Source organism: Electrophorus electricus, chromosome 11 (genome assembly GCF_013358815.1).
Source record: "Electrophorus electricus isolate fEleEle1 chromosome 11, fEleEle1.pri, whole genome shotgun sequence".
Lineage (NCBI taxonomy): Eukaryota > Metazoa > Chordata > Actinopteri > Gymnotiformes > Gymnotidae > Electrophorus > Electrophorus electricus.
The window spans coordinates 796,186-820,000 of record NC_049545.1 but is presented as its reverse complement, the minus strand read 5'-3'; the positions used below and the strand labels follow the sequence as shown (position 1 = coordinate 820,000).

The following is a 23,815-nucleotide window of genomic DNA, read 5'->3' as shown; positions in this document are numbered from 1 at the left end:
GTCAGTGCTCCTGTCTATCGATAAACAGCTGAGCAGTGTTGGGAGGGACCTATGTACTAAATATGACTCTTGTAGCTCCTCTATGCTATCAACAATACACATTTAAATAGGCTTATATTAAAGTTGGCATTCTTTATTTTGACCCCAGAGTTATCATTTCATTTAAAACTAGAGAACAGTGGATCTCATCGAATCAACCTGACTGCGGACAGGTTGTGTTATTGTAAAGTACTGTAATGAATCAATGTGCTGTTTGACTACACATTGAAGCAAAATGACATTCATGCCCATTTAAAGCACTAAACAGATTTTAAAAACGGCCCAGCATAACAGAGTAAAAGGGGCGTGTCTTACCCAGCGACTGCTGGCAGTCGGAGACGGTCAGGTGGTCTCGGCCACACTGGCCTGCCTCTCCGACGATTGCAAGGTCTGTGATGTGCAGCTTGACTACGAGGCCCTCAGCCACGCTGATGTTCCAGGAGCAAAGTAGGTCTGTGGGATATGCATCAGGGAAACCCTTCGAGTGGATCTCGCCTTTCCATCCAAAAAGATTTCCAAGGGAGCCACAGCCGGAATCTGCAGAAAGAAAAGGGGAACGTCAGAATATGAATTATGTATGATTGATGCCTTCATGCAAATGACTTTTACACCATAATGCACTCTCTGAATAAACCCCATCTCAGGAGCATTATCTGTGAAAAAATAAGTAGCACATAATCACTCAATAACTGAGCTTTATTGGTTTTTGCTAAAACATTTAATGTAGTTCATGACCCTGTCATTTATGTGTATTTTATTATCTGTCCAGTCTTTGGGGACTCCTGGGCAATCCACGATTTTTTCCCTGTTCCAGCTCACGCACTACACACTACCTGAGCTAAGCAAACAATAAGACCGAAAGTCTGGTGGGGTTGTCCTAGGGACTGGGACATCTCAAAAATGTGGACTGTCTTGTTGATCCTAAAGGACTGAGTTTGAAGACTGTAGACCATATAGAAGAGAATGACAACACTTCTTCAAAACTAAGATTCCTGTAACACACAGAGATGTCTCCTGAGGTAGAGTAAAACAAAACACATGAGCTGAAGGACTGGGAGGAGCAACCTAAACAAAGATGAAGACATGATCCAAACTAGGTCAGTGGAAACGTGACGCACAATAATAATAATGTAATGTAAGACTTTGCAAAGCAGGAACGTTCTGTGATATTTATAGCTACTAGTGGCATGAAGTAGTGACAACAGACAGGTGATCCGTAATCCGTAATCCAGGTGATAGGTGATCCGTAATCCAGAGGTGGCACTGACACAGGGACAAAGGCGGAGGGCAGGGAAAAAAAACTCTCTGGAAGTACAGAGGAAATCAGCAATCAGGACAGCTCTTTCTGAGCGGAGACTGGATTCATCACATCACAGCTCACTGGTCTCCATGGGAGTCTGATATGAAGATGCATCATTTGTGGCATTACGTAGTGGTCTTCCAGTCTGTCACTACACTCCATGCTTCCTGATTCTCTCTGCTCTAAGCCTCCTGGGTAATCTCACGAAAGCCATTTAAAGCCATTTAAAAATATGTCTCCCAGAACCAAGAAACCAGCATAAAGTAACTGTGGGTTATGAGAACGAGAGGCGATTCACTTCTGATTAATGTTCAGCTGCTTCAACACTAACCTTCAGCTTCCAGCATGGTCTTAGAAGGCTGAGGGGTGGTAGTGACAGGTGGTGTGTTGGCCACACTGTAGGCTGCACTGAAACCTCTGGCTGTCAAGGTAGAGTCACTTTTAAAACGAACCACCATTTCATGGCTGTTGGACACCACAGGAGCAGGCACTTTGTTTCCACAGAAGTGACCTGAAACAAATGACGGTTTGTTTTTTTGTTTCGTTGTCATGGTGACTGCTCAGGACATTCTTGGTAAAGGCTGGATGTTGCTGATGAACTAAGTTTCACTAGACTCACCCAGTTTAAGTGAACTATTACCATCTGAGAGTCCATCGAAGACGTCCACGAAGTCACCGCAGACATCAGGAACCAGGCTGAAGTCCATGAACGTGAGCCGGACTCTGTCACCAACGTTCACAGCAACCCTCCACTAGAGCCCCACACACAAACAATCAACCTTCTCAAACATTCTCACAGCACTTACACGCTGGACGCATCACGCCACACACATTGTAATTACTCACTGTGTTACAACAAAGGGACATTTTCAAGGGGACAATCTCAACAGCAACTTTTGGATCTATATGAAAGAACTTTGCAAAATCTACCAAATGAGTCTTTATAAAATCGTTTGCTGCACAAAAGGTCAGACACTGAGCAGATGCTGTGGAAGTAGCTGCAGTAACAGACTGTCCTGTTCAGCACCAGACAGCGATCTGTCTACATACAACAAATCTCACCCAGGGATCGAAGGCTGGCCCACTTCCTTAATTACGCAACCAATCTGTCTTCCATTTACATACAGAGAGAGCCACTCTCTCCTTCTCTCTCTCTCTCTCTCTCTCTCTCTCTCTCTCTCTCTCTCTCTCTCTCTCTCTCTCTCTCTCTCTCTCTCTCTCTCTGTCTGGCAGCTTGTCTGTCTGTCTCAAGCACACAGAAATATCTGGCCAACTACAAACCAATGACAGCATTTCCTGTGTTCCGGATCCGTGCGCATCCTTATGCTGTCGTGTGTTGGTCTGCCATGCTGGGGGAGGACAGACAGGCTGCAGATTAGTGGAGGTGGGCTTACCGCCAGGGCAGATGGAGCAGTGGAAAACTGGGGAGGGACCCAAGAATCTGGAGTCCATGATCAAACAAACTCACGTCTGAACTGTTCATCAATTCTCATCACAGCCTTCTCCCCAAAGCCTTTCCTGGATACACTGGCTGGAGCCAAACTGAACTAGCTAATAGGTTTTGCAGGGTCTACTCACTCAACTGTAACCATCACTCTGCAGGCAAACACGCCCAAATAACAAACAGAATCAGTGTGGACAGCATGAGGCTCATGGATGCTTCACGCCAGCGGTGGTGCGGTCACGCCCGTACACGCATCAGACCAGTGGGTTTAGCAAAGAGAGGCAGGACGAGAAACCCAGATTGGTGAGAGAGAAAGAGGCTCTGGTGCATCAGAGGCTATCCCAGAATACCTGGTAGAGAGCTCCATTTTCGTAGCTCTGCTCCGGGAAGCCAGGGGTCCTCAGCTCCCCTTGGTCACCCTGCAGAAGACCTCCAGCGCCGACTATGTCTGGGCACGAGGGACAGGGGAGGAGAGAGAGAGAGAAAAAGGAGATACGTTCAGCAAGATGACACCCATGAGCCGTTTTAAGCCCCGCCCTCACCGTCTTCTCCGCTGATGTGGCCCCCTGGTTTCTAGGTCAGCCAGGTCAGGCACAGATTGCACGCCGCCAGTCCCCATGCTGGGGAGAGAATGTTTTACTTTTATTCTTTTTTTTCACGCTGATATAACAGCGTCATTCAGAATGGAGGCAGGTGCTCTGTTTTCCACTAGGAACTGTTCCTCTGTGAGGGGCCAGTAACACCTCATTATGAGAAGTCTCTTGCGTTACTACCTGTAGTTGTGTCAGGGGGCACGGCACGGTACAAGGCTCTGAATCCTCTGTCTGTGCGTCTGTCGTTGGTGTCGAAGTGCACCACCAAACTGTTTCCCAGCGACACTATTGGCTTGGGCTTAGAAGGACCGCAATACTTTCCTGCAGAAGCAAAATGGCAGATCAGGCAGAGGTCTACGCTCAGACACTCCTTGTGCCTTCCTGGAACAGGGACGCTGCTTCAGCTGGGGTTTGGGAAAACTGACCCTGCAATGGTGTGAACACAAGAATCCATTCGTATAATGATGGATATAAATAAGAATGTTATAAGGTTATATGGACAGAAAAAAAAGAAATGGATTTTTGACAATGTTTAACCACAGAGTGACTGATTTTAAATTCAAAATGGGGGCAGACCTTTAGGGAAAGTCACTGTAAAGTAGAAAAACTTAAGAAAAGCATCAGAGTGAAACACAGACTTAATAAATGATGGCTTGTGGTTTATTTTGACCTACTGCTGCATTAAAGGAAACATCTCACTCTCCAGAACCTTTAACCATTCAGTGGGATTAGCCAATCACCGTTAAAAGGATTGTGATGTTACTGCCGTGGCTCCAGCATGGTTCAATGTGGAACACTGTATCTGTCCCAGAATGCCCATGAGGCAGGGAGACTTGCGTGTGGTGGGGGTCAATTTCAGGCGTGACATGCACATGTTATCTTAGCTCTGGAGCAAGGAGGACACTCATGCTACAGGGAGGGAGGAAACATGCGTGTGTATGTATATGTGTGTGTGTATGAGTGTGAATGTATATATGTGTGTGTCTGTATGTATGCGTGTGTATGTATATATGTTTATGCATGTATGGATGTATGTATGTGTGTGTATGCATGTATATGCCTGTGTATATATGTGTGTGCATGTGTGTATGTGTGTGCATGTATGTATGTGTGTGTATGTATGTATGTATATGCATGTATGGATGTATGTATGTGTGTGTATGTATGTATATGCAAGTATGTATGTATATGTGTGTATGTATATATGTATGTATGTATATGCATGTATGGATGTATGTATGTCTGTGTATGTATGTATATGCATGTATGTATGTATATGCCTGTGTATGTATATATGTGTATGTATGTATGTATGTTTGTATGTATGTGTGTGTATGTATGCATGTATTTGTATGTGTGTATGTTTATGTGTGTGTGTATGTATGTATGTGTATGTGTGTATGTATGTATATGCAAGTATGTATGTATATATGTATATGCATACATGTATGTATATGCGAGTATGTATGTATATATGTATATGCATGCATGTATGTAGATGCGTGTATGTATGTATATGCATGTGTATGTGTGTGTATATGCATGTATGTATGCATATATATTTATGTGTGTATGTATGTATATGCGTGTGTATGTATGTATATGCGTGTGTATGTATATGTGGGTATGAATGTATGTATATGCGTGTATGTATGTGTGTGTATGTATGTATATGCGTGTGTATGTATGTATATGTGTGTGTATGTATGTGTATGTATGTATATGCGTGTGTGTATATATATATATGTATGTGTGTGTGTGTGTATGTCTTAATTTGACTGAAGGACTTGCTCTAAAAACTTTAAGAATTATCAATATTCAAATAAGATGTCTTAAGGAACCTCTCTCTCTCTCTCACACACACACACACACACACATACACACACACACAGAAAAACTATCACAGCACTGTAACATTCAACCACGGACAGACACCATTTTAGAAATAGAAAATGTAGACACCATTTTATTCAGGACATTTCATGCCACAAGGCTCTAACCTTGCATGCATGTCCATTCTCATTACGTAGGCTTGTACAACTAGTGTGAATGCATGAAGCATTAATTTTGCTTATCTTTCAGCCTGGAATCTGCACAGTATGTCCTTCACAATGAGCTATAGGAGGTTACATTTTCATCGTCAAGGCCTACTCCTCTGAGCAGGAAAACTGGAAAGCTGCAAGTCCCTGCAAGCCCTGTGTGTGAATACAGAGAGTGCAGCGTGTGCTCCAGAGGGGAGGAGATCACACCACGCACTCCTTCATCAGACGTGTGCAGCGAAGGTGATGGATGCACGAGGTCAGGAATTCTCTCCTTTGCTGCCGCAGTAAAGACCTTTTCATTCCACTACACTCCCGTTAGTCCTTATAAATGAGTGAAACCGTTCCCAGATTCTCACCAATAATGCCCACGTTATCCCGGAGTGTGAGGGAATCTGCACTGCAGGTGAGGGAATCCTCCAGAGAGAAGTCTTCGAACCACAGATGGATTACCTGGAGACACAGGAATATTTACATAGACACACCTGACACACCTCAACCTACAATCAACCTCTGTCTCCATCCGTCTCTCTTTTTCTGTGTCTCACACACACACACACACGCATGCACAAACACACACACACACACACACACATGTGCACACACACACACACACACGCACACACACATACGCACACACACGCACACATACACACGCACACACACACACACGCACGTGCACACACACACACACTTTCTCTCTTCACTTTAAACAGCAGAGAGATGGATGTCTACCACTTCCTTTGTTATGTATATTATGTCATTTCTCACTATTCCAGGTTAATGACCTTTCTCACTATTCCAGGTTAATGACCTTTCTCACTATTCCGGGTTAATGACCTTTCTCCTTATCATTCCTTGATTTCACATTATTGTCTATAAAAGGCTGAATAATCCCAAATTGTATCTTCACATTTGTGTCTGGGATTCAGAGAAGAATAAAATGAAAGACTATAGGAGACTGAGCATGCCATATACGGGCCCTTACTGATGAAATCTTCTCCAAGCTCCCATCTGCCACCAGAATCCCTGTTGATTGCTGTAAATAGCTCTGAAATCTGAAGTTTAATGAGCTCTTGTTGCCTTCACTGAAACCCCTCCAGCCGTTCTGTTGCCCCAAGCGCTTACCTTATTGCTCTCCACAGTGATGAGCCAGGTACAGCTCTTGCCATCGTCGTAGTTACTGGGGTAATTCCCACTGGTGAAGCCCCCTGTGTTACTACTCAGCTGCACTGGGTGTCCACACCCTGATACCAGCACCTCTGCCAAGAGCAAGTAGGACGATCAGACCCGCATTGCCAAAACCCCTAGAAACTAATTACGCCACAGAAACCTGCTTGTTACCGTGCTAAATGAAATATTACCAGCAATCTAAAATGTTGCTTTGTGATGTAGTAAAAAAAACAACAGAATTCATAAGTATTGTTCATAATTTTGTACAACAACTGTAAGACTGATATTCAGCATTTAGTTTAGCTTAATACATTAGCAGTAAACCCTGCTATCTTACCAGTAAGGAAAAAAGCTCAATTAGAGTTCCATTTTGTATAATAATGCTATATAAACACTTCTCTCACGCTCCCACATTGAGAAGAATTGTCTGTTTCTGTTCATATCGAGTCTAATTACACGCTCAAAATTTTCATCGTAGAATCGGAACCTGTCCAAATGATGACATACCAGATCTCACTCTTCCACACAAAATGTAGTCTGATTCATTTTAAACGTTAACGTGAACGTAGTTTCCTACTCTCCATTATAGAAAGTGATGACATACATTAATCTAGACCATGAAGTGACATTTAGCTAAAGAGGCCAAGGTCAGTGATGGGTATAGCTCAATATGCTCCCCGTCTTTCTGAAGGATAAGGCATTCTGTTGAACTAGCGGTCCAGTAACAGGATGCTCTGGGTCTCGAGGGAAGGATTTCCAAACTCATCGGCGTGTTGCAGGAACCACAAGGGAGAAACGACACGGCTTTATCAAAAACAAGCAACAATCTCAATAAAATAATGGAAATGCGTTGTATCCTACACTGTAATAAACAGCAATGCTTAAGCGAAATATCAACTTTGTTAAAATACGTACCATCACAATGAGTAAACACCTCATGAGGTGCGTGACAGTGGTTACAAGGGCCACATTTAGCCATGCAGGAAGATAACGTGTGACATGGGTCTCTGGGAGACTACGTGGTGTTCCATACTATCTTTGTCTGCCCTGGTAGAGAAGTGAAAATATAGGGTACTGCAGGGATAGCAAACCGAAGGAAGGATGATCGCGGCTGAGGACAGAAACGTCCAAAAAGAACAGCAAAGCCCATTTAATCACCAAATAAATGTCACGTCGTGTCCTCTCGCAGCAGGTCTGTTTAGGATTCACACTCACACTCACTTCTGTAAGTCACTGTGGACGTGGACATCCGCCAAAATGCTGTAAATGTAAATGGATAAGAAGTAATAAAAGTGATATTTCAGTTCACGTGACGACCGTAAAAAGTTCACTTTCAAATTGACACGCCAATAAACACGACAGAGTCATGGAGAAAGCGATAGCTAAAAATGGGTCTCTTAAGAACAGTCTACCTATGCTTCTCGAAAAAAAAAGCTAACCTACATAGAATGGACCTCTCACACACATCTGCGTCCTTCTCTCTCTCTCTCTCTCTCTCTCTCAAACTGCTGTGTGGCCAGACAGTAGATGAATGCAGCAGCATAATTTTCGTTATCCATTAAACTTTCTGAAAGTTTCACCACTCCACTTCACCTCATGGACAGCCTGCTAACCCTGCTGTGACCTGCTGTGACCCTCGTCCTCGCCCTCAGATGAGGGAATGTTTTGGTGTCATTAAGAAAGAAAGTGGGGAGAAGGGGAACAGAACTGACGTCTGCACCGAAGTGTAGGACAAACTCTCTGCAAGTTTTTGAAGTAATTAAACGCGTCATTCTCTGTCAATTTATGTGAGCGAGAAAAACCCCCCACAATGGCTGTAATGATAAATCAAATGACCAATGATATGCAGTCAATAAGCTACATAAGGACAGTTGGTCTACATAGTCCAAATGCCACTGAACAGTCGTCCTCTCTATGAGTAATTAAAGAGCTAGTATCACTTTACTGTTTAGTTGGTACCTGACTTGAGTCTTAATGTATGACAGTATTTCAAACATGGCTATTACATGCTTCTTCAAAAAATACCACGTTATCACTGTAATCAAACTTTTTATGATTTGCTTGAGTCATTTGAATATATTCAGATTTTCGCTAAACTTCCATTTGTCTAGCAAGGTATTTAGTTTTTATGGTAGAGAACTAACTGAATGTCAGTCTTTATAGTGCAGTCAACATCACAGAGTAGGGGTGCTCATTGTAAACAAACAGTAACAAACAAACAAACAAAATATTCATGGAATCACTCAGAGCTTGACTTCAGGGTTTTATACATCAGATACATTTTGATGAAGGTCATACAAGGTCACTACTTGAGGAGCTAATATGTCAGATTTAGTCTTATACTGTTTTTACATAAATCTGACATAAATATGATATGTCCATGGGGTTCCTGCACCTGACAGTTACCCACAATTCCTCCTCTCCAAGCCGACGAGTCTCCTGTCATAATCTACTCCCAAAAAATGATAAAATAAGTAAGTGTTTCCCACGGGGTGCCTTCAGACTACTGCAAGTGTTCCTCACCTTTTCCACTTCTGTTGTTGTTCTCAATGATGTAGACCACAACCAGGCCAATGCACGTTGCAGTCATGGCCAGGACGAGAAGGATTAGACTCTTCTCCAACACACTGAGATCTTCCTTGGATGTCCCCTTCTGGTTCTCTTTGTCCATGGCGACTCAGAGGACCAGGGCTTGTCTCTGCGGGAGTCGTCTTTACGAATCCAGAGGTATTTGTCCCATGTTTATAACTGCTGGGTGCTGGCGACCTTTGTAAGGCAGCACTTTGTTCTCTGGTGAGTTTAGCAGAGTGCCTCTGCAGCGCCCAAGTTTCTGCAAGTCATCTCTGCCGCTATCAGTCATAACCGTTACACTGATACCAGCGCAGGAGTTTCTGTGTACTAAATCAATGATATGTAATGTTATGTAGTGCAATCTGGATTTACAAGTATCATGACTTATGATCATATCTTTATGGAAATGGCAGATGAGTGATGGTCAATATTACTAAATTGTCATGAATTGTGACCATTTCTGTACCCCCCCCCCCCCAACCCTTTGTTTAAATCTTAAATCACATTTCATGTAGTGCTTATTTTTTAGTATTTATTTTAAACATTTGGTACACATTCATAATGCAAGTCTAAAACAAATTAATGTGCTCGATTTTGGCTTCTCTCCTGCTGCCTTGGGGATGAATTCAGGGAACAGAACAGCAAGATGCATGCTGTCAGTTCTGACTCGATGGCCATTTCACCGGAAGAGTTGTCTGTTCCGAGGATTTCTTTTTTAATCAAGTCACTGCACGTTTGTCTGCCTGACCCGCTGAAGGAGGCTTTGCTGGCAGCTTTCAAACACGTCGGTGCTATCTGCATGTGTTTTAAAGAGAAGTGTGTGGCTGGCGCTGTGGGAATGCCTGCAGGCGCTGTATACGACTGATGCAGCAGTTTGAAGGCGAGATGCACTTCTCACTTCACTATCTTGTTATGATAAGAGGAGCACAGGTTAAGGGCTGTTTGCAGCTCCCATAAACACGGGGAGGCTAGGTTAGCATTAACTAGCACTGCGACCGCCTCACCCATATCCTCGTTATCTGAGGTTCCCCACTGTTATTATGTTAATCAGTGCGTTTGTGAGCCTCATTTGAGATAGAAATTAGCCTTCCCCAGAACAACTGTTTCTCAATGTTTCTCAGCTGTTTCTCAATTATGGCGGTTTAATAGCTTGATACGTGGAACCAGAGAGCAGGTGATTTGGTCTGGGGACTGGAAGACCTGGCTTTGAGACTTCAAATGTGCCACATATGCCTGGAATCATCCAGAAATCCAATGGCAGGGTTCATCAGATTATGTTGCTATTAATCGTTAAGAACAGGATCAGATACGGTGGCACACAAATGTTTGGGCACCCCTGGTCAAAATGTCTGTTACTGTGAATAGTTAAGTGAGTTGAAGATGTGCTGTTCTCCAAAGACATTTAAGCAAGATCAACATACTAGTTTTGGTTTGTACAATGTTGAGTGGGAAAAAGTAATGGAGTACCATGCAATCGTTTGGACACTCCAAGAGAAAATCGAATCAAAACCCCAGTTTTACTGCAAAAGAAAACTCTGCAGGAAGCTTCGGCAGACTCTGGAGTGGTAGTGTTCTTACTGTGCAGTGACACCAGCGCAAATATGACCTTCATGGAAGATTCACCAGAAAAAAATCCTTACCACAAAATTCATCATAACAAAGGAACATTGCATTTTGGAAACAAGTTCCATGAGCTGAGAATGAGTTTAAAATGGAAATTTCTGGGCCATAATGAGCACAGGCATGTGCAGAGAAGAAAGGGAGCTGAATTTCACCTCCTGTTAAGCACGGAGGTGGATCCATCATGCTTTGGGCTTGTATTGCAATCGGTGGCATGGGAAACACTTCACCGGTAGGGGAGAGAAAGAGTTAAATACCAGCCAGTTTTGGAAGCAAACATCACACTGTCTATGACGAAAAAGGCGCAGGCTGAAGGTTGTGCCATGGCCCCCGCAGTCCACCCACCTAAACATCCTGGAACACCTGTGGAGAGACCTCAAGGGTGCATGCAAGACGGCCAAAGAATCTCAGTGAACTAGAAGACTTTTTCAAGGATGAATGGAGGGATTCCCCCAGATGAGTTGTGGAGACTCTTGGCTGGCTTTAAAGAGTTTACTGTGGCCACGGATGGGGCCAAAACGTCTGCTGCTAACGCTACTCCTTTGTTTGTTCTTTTTGACACTGTAAAAGATTGAAATAACAATGCGTTCTTGCTTAAAATGTTGAAGATATGTGTCGTCTTTATGCGCTTGGAAATCAAGTCATGTTTTGCATGCTCAGCTATTCACAGTAACAAAAACAATGAGCAGGTTCGCCCAAACATTTGCATGCCAGCGTATAGGTATAGGACTATAATGGCACCATGGACATGATTCAACAGGTAACCTTTTCTGGTGCAGCACTGCCTCAAATTCTGTTGCTGCAAATACCGACTTCTGTTCCTGATCAATGTCAGGTTTATACCACTGGCTGTGAGGCTTTGTGTTGGTATGCAGACGTCTGCAGTCACCTGACATCTTTGCTTGGGGCTACTGCTGCCCAGCACTCTGAGGAGAGAGAGAGAACCATATTAACAGGATTTCATTAGGAGAAGCCAGTGAGAGTCTCAGCATGAAATCAGCTGTGAGCAGAAGACAACAGTCTGTCATGCAGAAACAATTTGTGGATTTTTAATTTGACTTTTAATAAGAGCCGACCAGGAGTTTGACTAATAGCAAAATCTCCTCTTCAAAACGTGGATAATGAGAATAGATAGTCCTGCGACCGCATTTCCCAAAACCCAGTGCTGACCACAGAAGGAGTGGTGGGTAATGCATGCATCTCATAGCCCATGCACTCCAATGCTGGAGATTAGAGGTGATTTGCAGAGTAGCGGCACAATGCAGGCTTTCGTTAGCATTAGGGCAGAGGGCAACGCTAATGAGCTTGAGTGACTGAACTATTTAGTCAAATCTGAAGGCAAGGGAGAAGCAAAACCCTTCAGCTGTCTCCTAGCACTGTTGGACAATGACGCAAAGGCACGCAGTAAGCAGAATTGAAAATACCTCCCACACAGGGCAGTAGCTGCTGTTCAGGCTGGTTTCATGCTCATAATAAGATGCTGTGGAATTGAAACCCTACCGTCCATGTCAAGTCCAAAAGATCACTGAGTGTGAACAGTGAAGAAGTTAGGTCTCACGAAATCCAAACTCAAGCCAATAAACTGTTCAGGGGCAACTGTTTCAAATATCAAACTGTATTAAATGATCATACACTGACTTTATAAAATAAGAGGACTGGAATACAGTGACAAAACCACAGAAGAAACTCCAGCCATGTTTGCATAAGGGCAGGCTGAGAAGATCCAACAGGCAAGGGCTCTCAGTAAACACCAGGAGGCTGTCTGATACCTGACACTTCTATCCAAAGACACTTACAATTATGACTGAATACAACTTGAGTAATTGAGGGTTAAGGCTCTAGCTCAGGAACCTAATAGTGACAACTTGGTGGTGGAACTTGAACTGGCAACCTTCCAATTACAAGTCCAGTACCTTCACCACTGAGCTCCCACTGCCCTGTGTAGATCTGTGGAGGTGTGAGCACTGGGGAAGATCTGAGCACTAGCTGGATGGAGCTTATTAGTTGGTTTTGGAGAGGGAGACACAGAGATACGCAGAGAGACAGAGACGCAGAGAGACAGGTTTGTGGTGAGGTTTGTTTTGGAGCTCTCTCTACTGGGGTACCAGTGATTCATGACTGCATCTGTCAGCAGGAATAAAGCAGACCTTAATGATCCAGCAGAAGGTGACCTTGACCCTGCCATGTGCAGTGACTTCACTCAGTATGTGTACGGCTTTGTAATCCAGCAGGGATTCTGACTGGCAAAACATTCCGTATTACACAAGGGTTAGTAAGAACAGGTAGTGTAGTAATAATTGCAAGTGATAGCTGGAAGTGTATTTGTAATCATGTGCACACACACACACACACACACACACACACACACACACACACACACACACACACACACACACACACACACACACACACACACATTTCTTCACTGTACCACTAATGTATGTAGGACAAGGAATCCATGAGGAATGCAGCCTTCAGAGAAAATGCCAAAGCTCCACCAGTTTAACACAGCAGCAGTTAAACAGCACAAATGTGTCCAACATTCTGGGATGGGTCTGATTTAGCTCTCCTGATGTCTGTAGTTTAAACACACACTGTTCCCTGTTGGATTCCTGTAGTTTGGAACATGCACAAGCTGATTAATAAATGCAAATCTCATTACAACAGACATTATATATGAAATGTGATCCATACTTACAAAACATATTGTCCTTTTTTGATACGAGTAAATCTTTGTTGTGCAGCCCTCTAGAGCTGCCACACACTACATGTCCCAGAATCCTCTGTGCAGATCATCTCTATATATATGTCTCCTATATAAACGCTTCTCTCACGCTCCCAAACTGAGAAGAATTGTCTGTTTCTGTTCATATCGAGCGTTGTGTGCTTGCCTATTTGTCTGTGTATTGACCTTTTGCTGTAACTAGCTCTTCTACGAGTATTGCCTCATCCATGTTACCCCATTATGCCTGTTAGCCCTGTTACCCCTGTTCTATTGCCTTTGCTATTTACCCCTGTTCTATTGCCTTTGCCGTGGCCTTTGCCTAGCTCTGGTTTCGATTTGCCCATTCTGGACAGTTTTTCTGGATTTTTACCTGGTCTGTTTGTGATATAAATAAACTGTTCTGCGAGCGTCTGTCCTGTCTTGCTGCATGACAGTCACCGAGGATCGTGCACACTGTAAACTGTCAACCTCAACAAGATAGCCATGACTCCTAAAGTGGAACTCCTGTTCAGGGCTCCGTTTCCTAAAAGCATTGCACAGTTACTATCATCTTAAGTGAGAAAGACTTCAGTGTAGCACATGCTCTGCCGTTTAAAATCTTCTTTGTGTTATGATGCTTTTGGGAAACACTGTAATGTAAAATTATTCAGTTCTTTAGTGTGAGTGAAGAAACAACTGTTCAGCGTGCACTGACACACTCCTGCCTGGAGGAACATGTTCAGAGTATTGTGTTTTTCTTATCTTTGCTCAGGTCAGTGCTTTGCTCACCATACTTAACTGCACGGAGGAAGACACTTCGGATACTCATGTGTACTGCCTTCAGGTTAAATGCATGAGAATAATGACTTCAGTGCCAAGGAAATAGTATCACATGAATTGATATGACGGGTACAACAGATTTCCAAGAAAAATTCTTACAAATCAATTAGATCAGATATAGATTACACAGTAGATTTATACACAACAAGGGCACATCAGGTACGGCACTTCAAAGTCTTTTTCAAGTACTTTTCAAGTGATGAGGTCAAGCCGAAATCAAAACAACTACTGGGGCAAACACATTCGCAAACTCCCAAAACTGACATGCAAGGAGCGTCTCCCTCTGTACAGTTCCTGCCCCTGCACACGGTCACTTATGCACGCAGCAGCAGCACGACGATGTAGTGAGGTCTTCCTCTCAAAGAGAGGAGCCAGTTCAGTTTGGGGTCTGGAACTGACTATTGCACATTCCTACAAGATCTGATCTCTAAACATACTCCCTGCCATCAGGATGAATCAAGCTTTTAATAAACACTGTGAACTCTTTACATCAAACCCCACGCTGTCTGATCTGTCTGATCTGTCTCTGGGTGCCACTACACATACATCCCCACTTTAAAATATCCTTGACACACCCTCATCAAACAAGCTCCTTCAAACACAGAGTCTCGCCATTAATGCACATCAGGCAAACTGTAATACACTCTGAACTGAAATCTTCAAAACATGCAGCACAGAAAGTAAAATGGCCTTCAGTGAATAGGGCAAAGAGCCAGATGGAGTTTTTGCGAGCGGCGCAGCGGTTGGCGAGCTGTGTTGTCGAGTTAAACACGGCCTATGGCAAGAATCTAATCAAAGATCTCAAACTGGTGCAAGACACTGTACCACCAAGGGGGGGAGGACATTAAATATTGAAACAGGAGCTAATTAAGAGAATGGTTGAATAGAAATGAAAGCAGATGAAACTGAAGGAGTAGAGGAATGGAGGAAGAGAGATGGAGAGAGAGAGAGGGAGAGAGAGAGAGACAGGGAGAGAGAGAGAGACAGGGAGAGAGGGAGAGAGAGAGAGACAGGGAGAGAGAGAGAGACAGGGAGAGAGGGAGAGAGAGAGGGAGAGAGAGAGGGAGAAGGAGAGAGATAGAGAGGGAGAGAGAGAGAGAGAGAGACAGGGAGAGAGAGAGGGAGAGAGAGAGAGGGAGAAGGAGAGAGATAGAGAGGGAGAGAGAGAGAGAAAGACAGAGAGAGAGAGAGAGAGAGAGGGAGGGAGAGAGGGAGAGAGAGAGAGACAGAGAGAGAGAGAGGGAGAGAGAGAGGGAGAAGGAGAGAGATAGAGAGACAGGGAGAGAGAGAGGGAGAGAGAGAGAGAGAAAAGGAGAGAGAGACAGTTCAGAGACAGGAAGAAGGAAAAACCCTGCTGCCAAATTCAATCTCTCTCTCTCTGTGTAGAGGTCAAGACCTCCAAAAACAGCTCTGTGATCTGCTTCATGAAATGATTTCTGTCTGCTGCTGAAATGAGTCCATCAGTCACATCAAACAATGATTGTGCCTCTCAACAACCAGTAAAAACACACAGATAATTCTTTAAAACAGACAGTCAAGCTCTGTGAGCGATAATGTAGGATCAAACCAGCATTCACACACACACACACCCTCATACACACACACCTTAAGGTGTAATATCATTACTATTTTTGCTGTTGTTTGTTTTGTTAATTTACTACATCATGTTAACTGATGCACATCATACCTCATTAAGGAAGAAATACACTGTTTACAGGGAAAAAAGAAGAAATCAAGGGTACAAAACATTCTGTTGATGACTTTAATATTAAAACGGCAACATTACGGCTGAAGATGGCGGCATGTGGACAGGTTCGGTTCACTAGGAGTAAGACAATGACCACTGCACACTGGGGGTTTGTTTTTAACACTTTATCCAGACTAAGCACCAACCTAGTTATATCAACTCTATAAAACTTCAGAAACAAACTCAATTAATGCATGTTATACGTAAAAGGAACCAACACAAAAATGTCAATCAAATATTCACCAAACACTTTTAGTGTACTGAGAGCACAATAATGGATCTGATTCAACTTCACAAAGTTTTGTAAAAAGTTCAATGGTGGTATTTCATCTGATAATCAGTGCAGTGCAGAACTGTGGATCCCACAATGGGAGACTATAATACGGCCATTGGAACAAATATACATGCATACAACTAAATACAGGAGGTTCCATCCTCATCGGTATATTGAGTTTCATTATTGCCATATCACTTTAAATACTGTTATAACTTTACTGCCAACATAGTGAGTTTTTTCTAAAAATATTTTCTCTAATAACACCTTCTAACACTCATATTACCAACAGATTTGAAATACTGCGCATTCCTCATCAAAAATGGGGGTAGTTCCATCATGCTTTGTGCTGAAACAGCCTCAGGGAATATTCCGTAACTGGACCCTGAATGTGAGAGCATGACTGATCTGCCGTTCTCACTCCAACACGGACGAGGGCGGTGGGCGCACACAACAGTTGGGTCGTCGGACGTTTTGGAACATGGACCTGAAGACGTTAGCCTGTCTTCGTTTCTTCCTTCTTCCCGACGGCGAGTTCGCCACACCGCCTGGCACGGATTTCCTGAGCGCTGCCCGAGCAACGACCTTCTTCTCGTGCTCCTTAATTTTGCACTGAAGGTGACTCTGGATAGCGAAGCCCAGTGACTCGGGGTCCAGTGAGGCTCCGTACACCTCCCACGTCATGCCCTGCTCGTCCCACGCCACGTCCTGGACGCTCCTTGTCTGCATGGCTGCCTTCTCTTGCACCCTCTTCTTCTCTTCTCCTCCTTCCAGCACGGCACTGCCCTGCTTTGTGTTTTTGTTTGACTTCTTCCTGCCTGCGGGCGTGGAGCTCGACGATGCAGCAGGAGGGATTTTTGCACCTTTGGTTTCACTGGTCGTCACACAAGCAGTTGCCGGTGCCGGCTGGGGGTCGGTGCGCAATAGAGCGGATTTAGCAGCAGGAACCACGGCCGGATGCTCAGACTGACCAGCTGCGTGACAGAGAACAGATGTTGTGGCCGGAGACCCACAGAGGTCCTGTCTCACGGAGTCATTGGCTGGCTCACTTGGACCCTGGCAGCCAGCATCGGTCACAGGCTTGTTTTGGCTGCATGTCTCAATGTTGATCTGGTAAACTGGTTGAAGAAGGGAATATCCTTTCTGGGGATTTGACAGAGGAGGTCCAGGTTCTTTGGGCTTAGCGCCAAGCATGGACTCCTGCTGTAAGGCTGCATCTGTGTGCACCAGAACACTGTCAACCTGAGCAACGTCCTTCCGTATTGGTATGATGGTGTGACCACACACACTAGCTGTAGTTCCCATCAGAATCTGTGAAGGGACAAGCGAAGGCACCTCCGCACTGGCCATCCTGTACACCACTGCCAGCTTCTCTCCCTCCGTCGGAGGAGGCGTGAGTGTCTGGCTGGGTGGGTGTGGGAAAAGCCAGGGGCTGGTTTCCACAGCTCGACTGCAGACTGTAGCCACAGCCTGCACCTCCACGTCGTGATGTAGTTGGCAGGGTAAATCGCCACAGTCTGCTGGCAGTGTCATGGTGGATGCCTCGCGGTACATCTTGCAGTGTTTCTTCTCTTTCTCTTCGGAGGCACCTCCCTGTGTTTGGATTGCCTCATCAGTCACTTGAGTGTGAGAGGAGCAAGTCGTGCTGTCCAGGGAGAGCGGAGTTCTGTCTACTGGGTCTGGAATATTGGCAAGAGAAGCTGGCGAGATCACTATGGGTTCAGAGTCGTTCTCTGTAATGGGTGTGGGCGGTTTCTGGTTTTGTTGTAAAACAATAACATCTGTCTCAGGTTTCTCTGCATTGTACATTGCCTGAGAGGCCTCAGCTGGATTAGAAACCTGAGATTTAGACCCACTGGAGGTAACTGTCCCTTGGGCTTTTCTGGCCAGGCTGGGTACTTGCTCCATCAGACCCAAGCTGGAGGTCAAATCTCCGTCTGAGCTCATAATGTAGCCGGAATCCTTAACTTCGGATAAATGGGAAGTGTTTTTGGTTGAGTTCCTGGTGCTGCTCAGAGCATTGTGTTGGAGCAAAGCCCCTGTAGGGACTGTGAAGTTGGGCTGAATAGTGCCGCTTGGCTTTGGACTGTGCGCTGCGTCCGTACATGTCTTGGTTTCCACCAGCGATGGCCTTCTTGCTACTTTGGGCTCAGGCTTCACCTCTTCGGTTTCTGTTTTAGAAACTTTGTCATGTGTTTCCTTTGCTTTTGGTGACATAACTAGAGATGGCGGGCTGGTCACACTGGCAGGAAGGCATGGCAGCGGTAGTGAACTAGCACTGCTATCCTCCCGCCTTTTCTCAGCCCCATACACATCCAGGTCAAGCTCCGGGTTTGTCTGATGTTCCTGGGTCTCGGGGGTTTTGTGACCTCCACCTTCAGACATTGGAGACTTGGATCCCCCTTCTAAGACATGTGCAGAACCTTTTCTGGAGGCCTTGAGATGGATATTATCCTGGTCTGGATTTGTTTTCTGGGCAGAAGAGCAATCCCAGTTCAAGTTTAAGTTCGATTCCTGGTCCCATTTGGACTTTTCCTCTTTGTTCCCAGAGGTATCTGTATCGGACAGTTGTGGGACCATTTGAACAGTAACAGTCCTTTTGGGGTTAGGGACAGTTCCCATTATGAAACAGAATGAGGGACTTCAGTTCTTGGTTTTCCAAAACCAGTGTGGCTATCCCAGAGGTTTATCTGTGTTCCCTCCTACAGCACAGAGAGAACACAAAGTTTAGACATAAAATATTTACATATTTGTTCAAAAGTAATAAAGATCTGAAAAAGCAGAATTAAACACTATGACATCATCACTTTCAACCACATAATGTGTGCTCTCTGTATAAAATGATTAACTGGTTATTTTATACTTAATTAACAAAGTATAAATCATTAAAAATGTAATTTGCCCTTTAAAAAGGACAAACCCACAAGAACCTCAAGAACAAATGAGACAACAGGGGGAATCAGGATAGTGTTTGTACTGCATTGATCTACATTTGAGTAAATGTCGGCGGGAATTTCTCAGAAGGAGCTTTCACCAGGACCAGAGTCCATCTGAATAATATATGAGAACATGGTTAAAACATCTGAGCTTATAGGAGACAGAATACAACTGTAACAGACTCATCAGCTGAGAACATGGTTAAAACATCTGAGCTTATAGGAGACAGAATACAACCGTAACAGACTCATCAGCTGAGAACATGGTTAAAACATCTGAGCTTATAGGAGACAGAATACAACCGTAACAGACTCATCAGCTGAGAACATGGTTAAAACATCTGAGCTTATAGGAGACAGAATACAACCGTAACAGACTCATCAGCTGAGAACATGGTTAAAACATCTGAGTTTACAGGAAACAGAATACAACCGTAACAGACTCATCAGCTGAGAACATGGTTAAAACATCTGAGCTTATAGGAGACAGAATACAACCGTAACAGACTCATCAGCTGAGAACATGGTTAAAACATCTGAGCTTATAGGAGACAGAATACAACCGTAACAGACTCATCAGCTGAGAACATGGTTAAAACATCTGAGCTTATAGGAGACAGAATACAACCGTAACAGACTCATCAGCTGAGAACATGGTTAAAACATCTGAGCTTATAGGAGACAGAATACAACCGTAACAGACTCATCAGCTGAGAACATGGTTAAAACATCTGAGCTTATAGGAAACAGAATACAACCGTAACAGACTCATCAGCCGAGAACATGGTTAAAACATCTGAGTTTACAGGAAACAGAATACAACCGTAACAGACTCATCAGCCGAGAACATGGTTAAAACATCTGAGCTTATAGGAAACAGAATACAACCGTAACAGACTCATCAGCCGAGAACATGGTTAAAACATCTGAGCTTATAGGAGACAGAATACAACCATAACAGATTCATCAGCAGATAACTGCAGGGTCACTTCATCAAACCCTTTCAGAACAGTGTACACAGAGCGTTTTATGTTTCCTGTCAGCTTTAACTTGTAAGTCTCTCTCTCTGTCTCTGGTTGATTTAAGCTATCATGAAAAGAAACATGATTAGGGCTGAACCATAGAGACACAGTTCTGTAGAATTTACACTGTCACATCCTACAATAGCGATAAGTCTTGTGATCCTTTGAATCTGCGTTAATGTGTCATGGTGTGCAGTATTTTGAATATAATTATTACATTTGTTGGTCATGCACATTTTTCCTTTCCAACTAGAGAAGGATTTAGCGCTTTCTCTCATAGGAAGCTATGGTGTGTTTGTGCAATCTCTTGTGAACTCAAAGCCACACTACCTCTAAGAGCCATCAAAACAACTGGTCCAGAACACAGCAGCATGACTAGTTTTCAATCTTTTGAAGTTCACACATTTCACTCCACTGCTGCGCTCCCTTCACTGGCCCCCAGTAGATACTCACATCAGATTCAAAACCGTGATGCTTGCCTACAAAGCCAAAAATGGGCCTGCACTTCCATACATGAGGTCAGTGGTCAAGGTCCAATCTGAACCTCGAGTACCTCAAAACGTAACTATGGCCATCCTTGAAGTCTCATGGAAGACAAGCATGGAGACTATTCTCTGTCCAGGATCCCAGACGGTGGAACGAACTTCCACTGACTGTCCAGACAGCAGAGTCCCTTGCAGTCATCAAACGGAAGACCAATCTATTTGTGGAGTATGTAAATGACCACGAATCCTGCATTTATGGAAATATTGCATTATTATTGATTAATTGAACACTTCTAGCACATATTGCACTAGTGCCCATTTTGCATGTCTTTTGCGTGTCTTTTGCATGTATCAGAATTGACCCTTGTATCTAGCCTAGTTTAGTGCTTCAATTTGACTGTAACCTGCTGTACTTGGCCGCATTATATTCTGTGAGTAGATGACAAAGCACTTTTGTAAGTCGCTCCGGATAAGATTGTCTGCGAAATGCCATAAATGTAAATGTAAATAACGTGAATGTAAATTCCACAATTCCACAAAACATACACAGAAGATGATAAACAAATGGTACACTGGGTCCTGATCATGGCACAGGACATGCTATAACACAGGGAGCGGGCACAGGGTGACCTTGGGACAGTGTTACTTACAGACAGATGTATTCTTGATAATATGTATTACATTTAGACACCTTTATGCAATTAAAGAGCAGTAGGCTACAGTCTGCGCCATAATAGTCAAATGTTTGTCATTTAGTGCAGTGTATTTGCATGGTCTATACTAGATACTGAGTGTGTCATTTTATAGGAAAATTTGTCATCAGGCCTGTTCACGGCAACTTTTGCTATCAGCCTTTGCCAGTAAGAAAGAAGCCATAGAGACGCAAGAGACTGAAAATCCACCTGACAGAAAACAATTACACACACGTCTACTACTGAGAGACGGCTTCTAATCCAGATCGTTATACCAGTTATGCCTTAAGGACAATAAAGTTTTGACTGGAATATTTTTACTGCACAGAAACAGTAAATCCCACGAGAGACATGTCACGTTGTTTTGATTATGTAGTTATTAAAATAACTGCATTTAAGCAATTCTTGTTCAGCAGCGTTAAGACTACTGGGTCCTGCGTCCTGCCCAGAACAAAGAGTAAAGCATATGTCAATAAAATAGAAATCTAAATAACCATTAGATCACGTGTGCTTGGTCAGTAATAGCTGGTACGTTCCTTGGCAGAAGTAAGGATTTAAAAAATATCTCTAAAAAATCGTACAAATATCAGTTTGTTTAATCATAGGAAACACTGACGTTAAAACAGGACACAACACTAGGTATATATAACTATAATACAGCGAGAATTGGAGCGATGCATTCCATCACTTGAAAAGGAGACCCCACTTTTAGAGATGCGACTAAGACAATTTATCATTACTCACTAAAAGGTCCGAGGGCATCGGATTCTCTGAGGTGCTGGCTTAGGAATCGGGGTGTGTGAAAATGATGGGTCTCGCAACAATATTTCACTACGAGACAAGGAACAGACGTCTTTCCAAGCAGCACTTACTGGAGATACAGGATGCAGAGATCAGTCTCTAATTGCGACAAATGCACAATTCAGCTACATTACACAAAGTCATACATACGTAATACAATTATATACAAATAAAATGAAAACTTTGCAGCCTCTGCATTCGGGATATATATTCCTTCAGAAGACGAGCATCAAAATCAGTACTAAATTTAGACTGATTAAATGTAGGCGCGCGCCCGTGCGCGCACAGCGCTACTGTATGCGGGTCACACTCGAACTGGCACCAAGCGGAACATGAACTGGTCCAGTAACACAGAATGACTTCGATCTCATTAAAACGCGCAGTGACCACTGCCAGTTTGTGACACTGTGAGTCCAATATAACGATAAAGTGTTAACAGAACCGGTCGTGTGGGTTCCTGAACGACCGCATCCAGCGAGACAACCGGAATAATCAAACCCTCCACGCGAAATCGAACCTATCGATGACCTTGCGAACAAACCGATCATTAGGGACCAGTGGGCATGCTGCTCGAGAACACACACGAGCGCTAACATACAGAACGCACGCACAGGAGACCTTACCTGGTCCGTCTTTGTCTCAGCCTCATCGCACGCTCGGGTTCACTGCGCTTCTCCTCCGCGGGACACGCAACTGAATATCAATGAAAGAATTTCAGCCGCGCGGCACTGGCACGGAACCACGCCTTCCACGGGCGCTAGAATGACAGGTCGATCGGATGGGGGAATAATAACTGGGTCAAACGCGGGTTACTGGTTGACGCATAGCGGACACGGAATAAGGTCCGATTTGTTTGTCTCAGCGAGACCGAACCGGTGAGCCCGGCACGTTTGCAAAGTCGCCGAAAACGATCGCGCCAAACTTGCACCCGCACGAAGAGAGCGACTGTCCTAGCTCCTTTGCGCGAGAGCGGTCTCTTGGGGGACACGCACTGCGTTGCCGCTGCGATAATCCCACGGTGGAATGACGATGCCAAGACTTTCCCAGGACATTACACGCCAAAGAAATAAAGTTAGTACATCGAATAGTGGCAAAAACAAGTCAGCTTCCAAATGGCTGTCAGTGAATTGTGGGGAATATATCAGCTTAGTGACATGGAAAAAGGGACATGAACATTTAAGCCAACAGGCTTCACTAGACTGTTGCACAAACGACCAGGTTTGTGCACACACAGCTACCTCAGTGGATGGCATCAGGGTAGTTATTTTCTTAAACTCTCTGCTAGGCTGCTATGATCTTTGTTAGGTTTCTGTTGCACACAAGTGGTCAACATTATACTAAAAAGAAAAAGGAAGACAAAGGAAGGAATCAAAAAAGGAATCAAAAGGAAGATGTGTGTGAGAGTGCTCAGACAGAGACAAAGAGGGAGGGAGGCAGAGAGAGAGAGAGAGAGAGAGAGAGAGAGAGAGAGAGAGAGAGAGAGAGAGAGAGCGGAAGAGAGCAATTTGGGCTCTATGACCTCTGCCTTTCAGGAA

The 23,815-nt window shown here is 44.1% G+C and overlaps 2 protein-coding genes across 2 annotated transcripts in view; both read right to left on the bottom strand.

Moving 5' to 3' along the window:
• zgc:154142 (uncharacterized protein LOC555481 homolog) overlaps positions 1-9,259 on the bottom strand; it is a 23,616-nt gene extending 14,357 nt beyond the window's left edge. Inside the window, 8 exon segments of the mRNA XM_035531582.1 lie at positions 355-576; positions 1,671-1,850; positions 1,959-2,091; positions 3,134-3,231; positions 3,557-3,697; positions 5,775-5,868; positions 6,544-6,677; positions 9,112-9,259. Of these exon segments, the coding sequence (XP_035387475.1) occupies positions 355-576; positions 1,671-1,850; positions 1,959-2,091; positions 3,134-3,231; positions 3,557-3,697; positions 5,775-5,868; positions 6,544-6,677; positions 9,112-9,259 (1,150 nt within the window).
• A 6,830-nt stretch (positions 9,260-16,089) lies between these two features.
• On the bottom strand, positions 16,090-23,206 carry gprin3 (GPRIN family member 3). Its single transcript, XM_027032530.2, has 2 exons — positions 22,904-23,206; positions 16,090-19,046 (listed from the first exon to the last, which is right to left on the bottom strand). The coding sequence occupies exon 2, from the start codon at positions 18,964-18,966 to the stop codon at positions 16,762-16,764; it is 2,205 nt and encodes a 734-aa protein (XP_026888331.2). The 5' UTR covers positions 18,967-19,046; positions 22,904-23,206; the 3' UTR covers positions 16,090-16,761.
• Between the last annotated feature and the right edge of the window lie 609 nt (positions 23,207-23,815).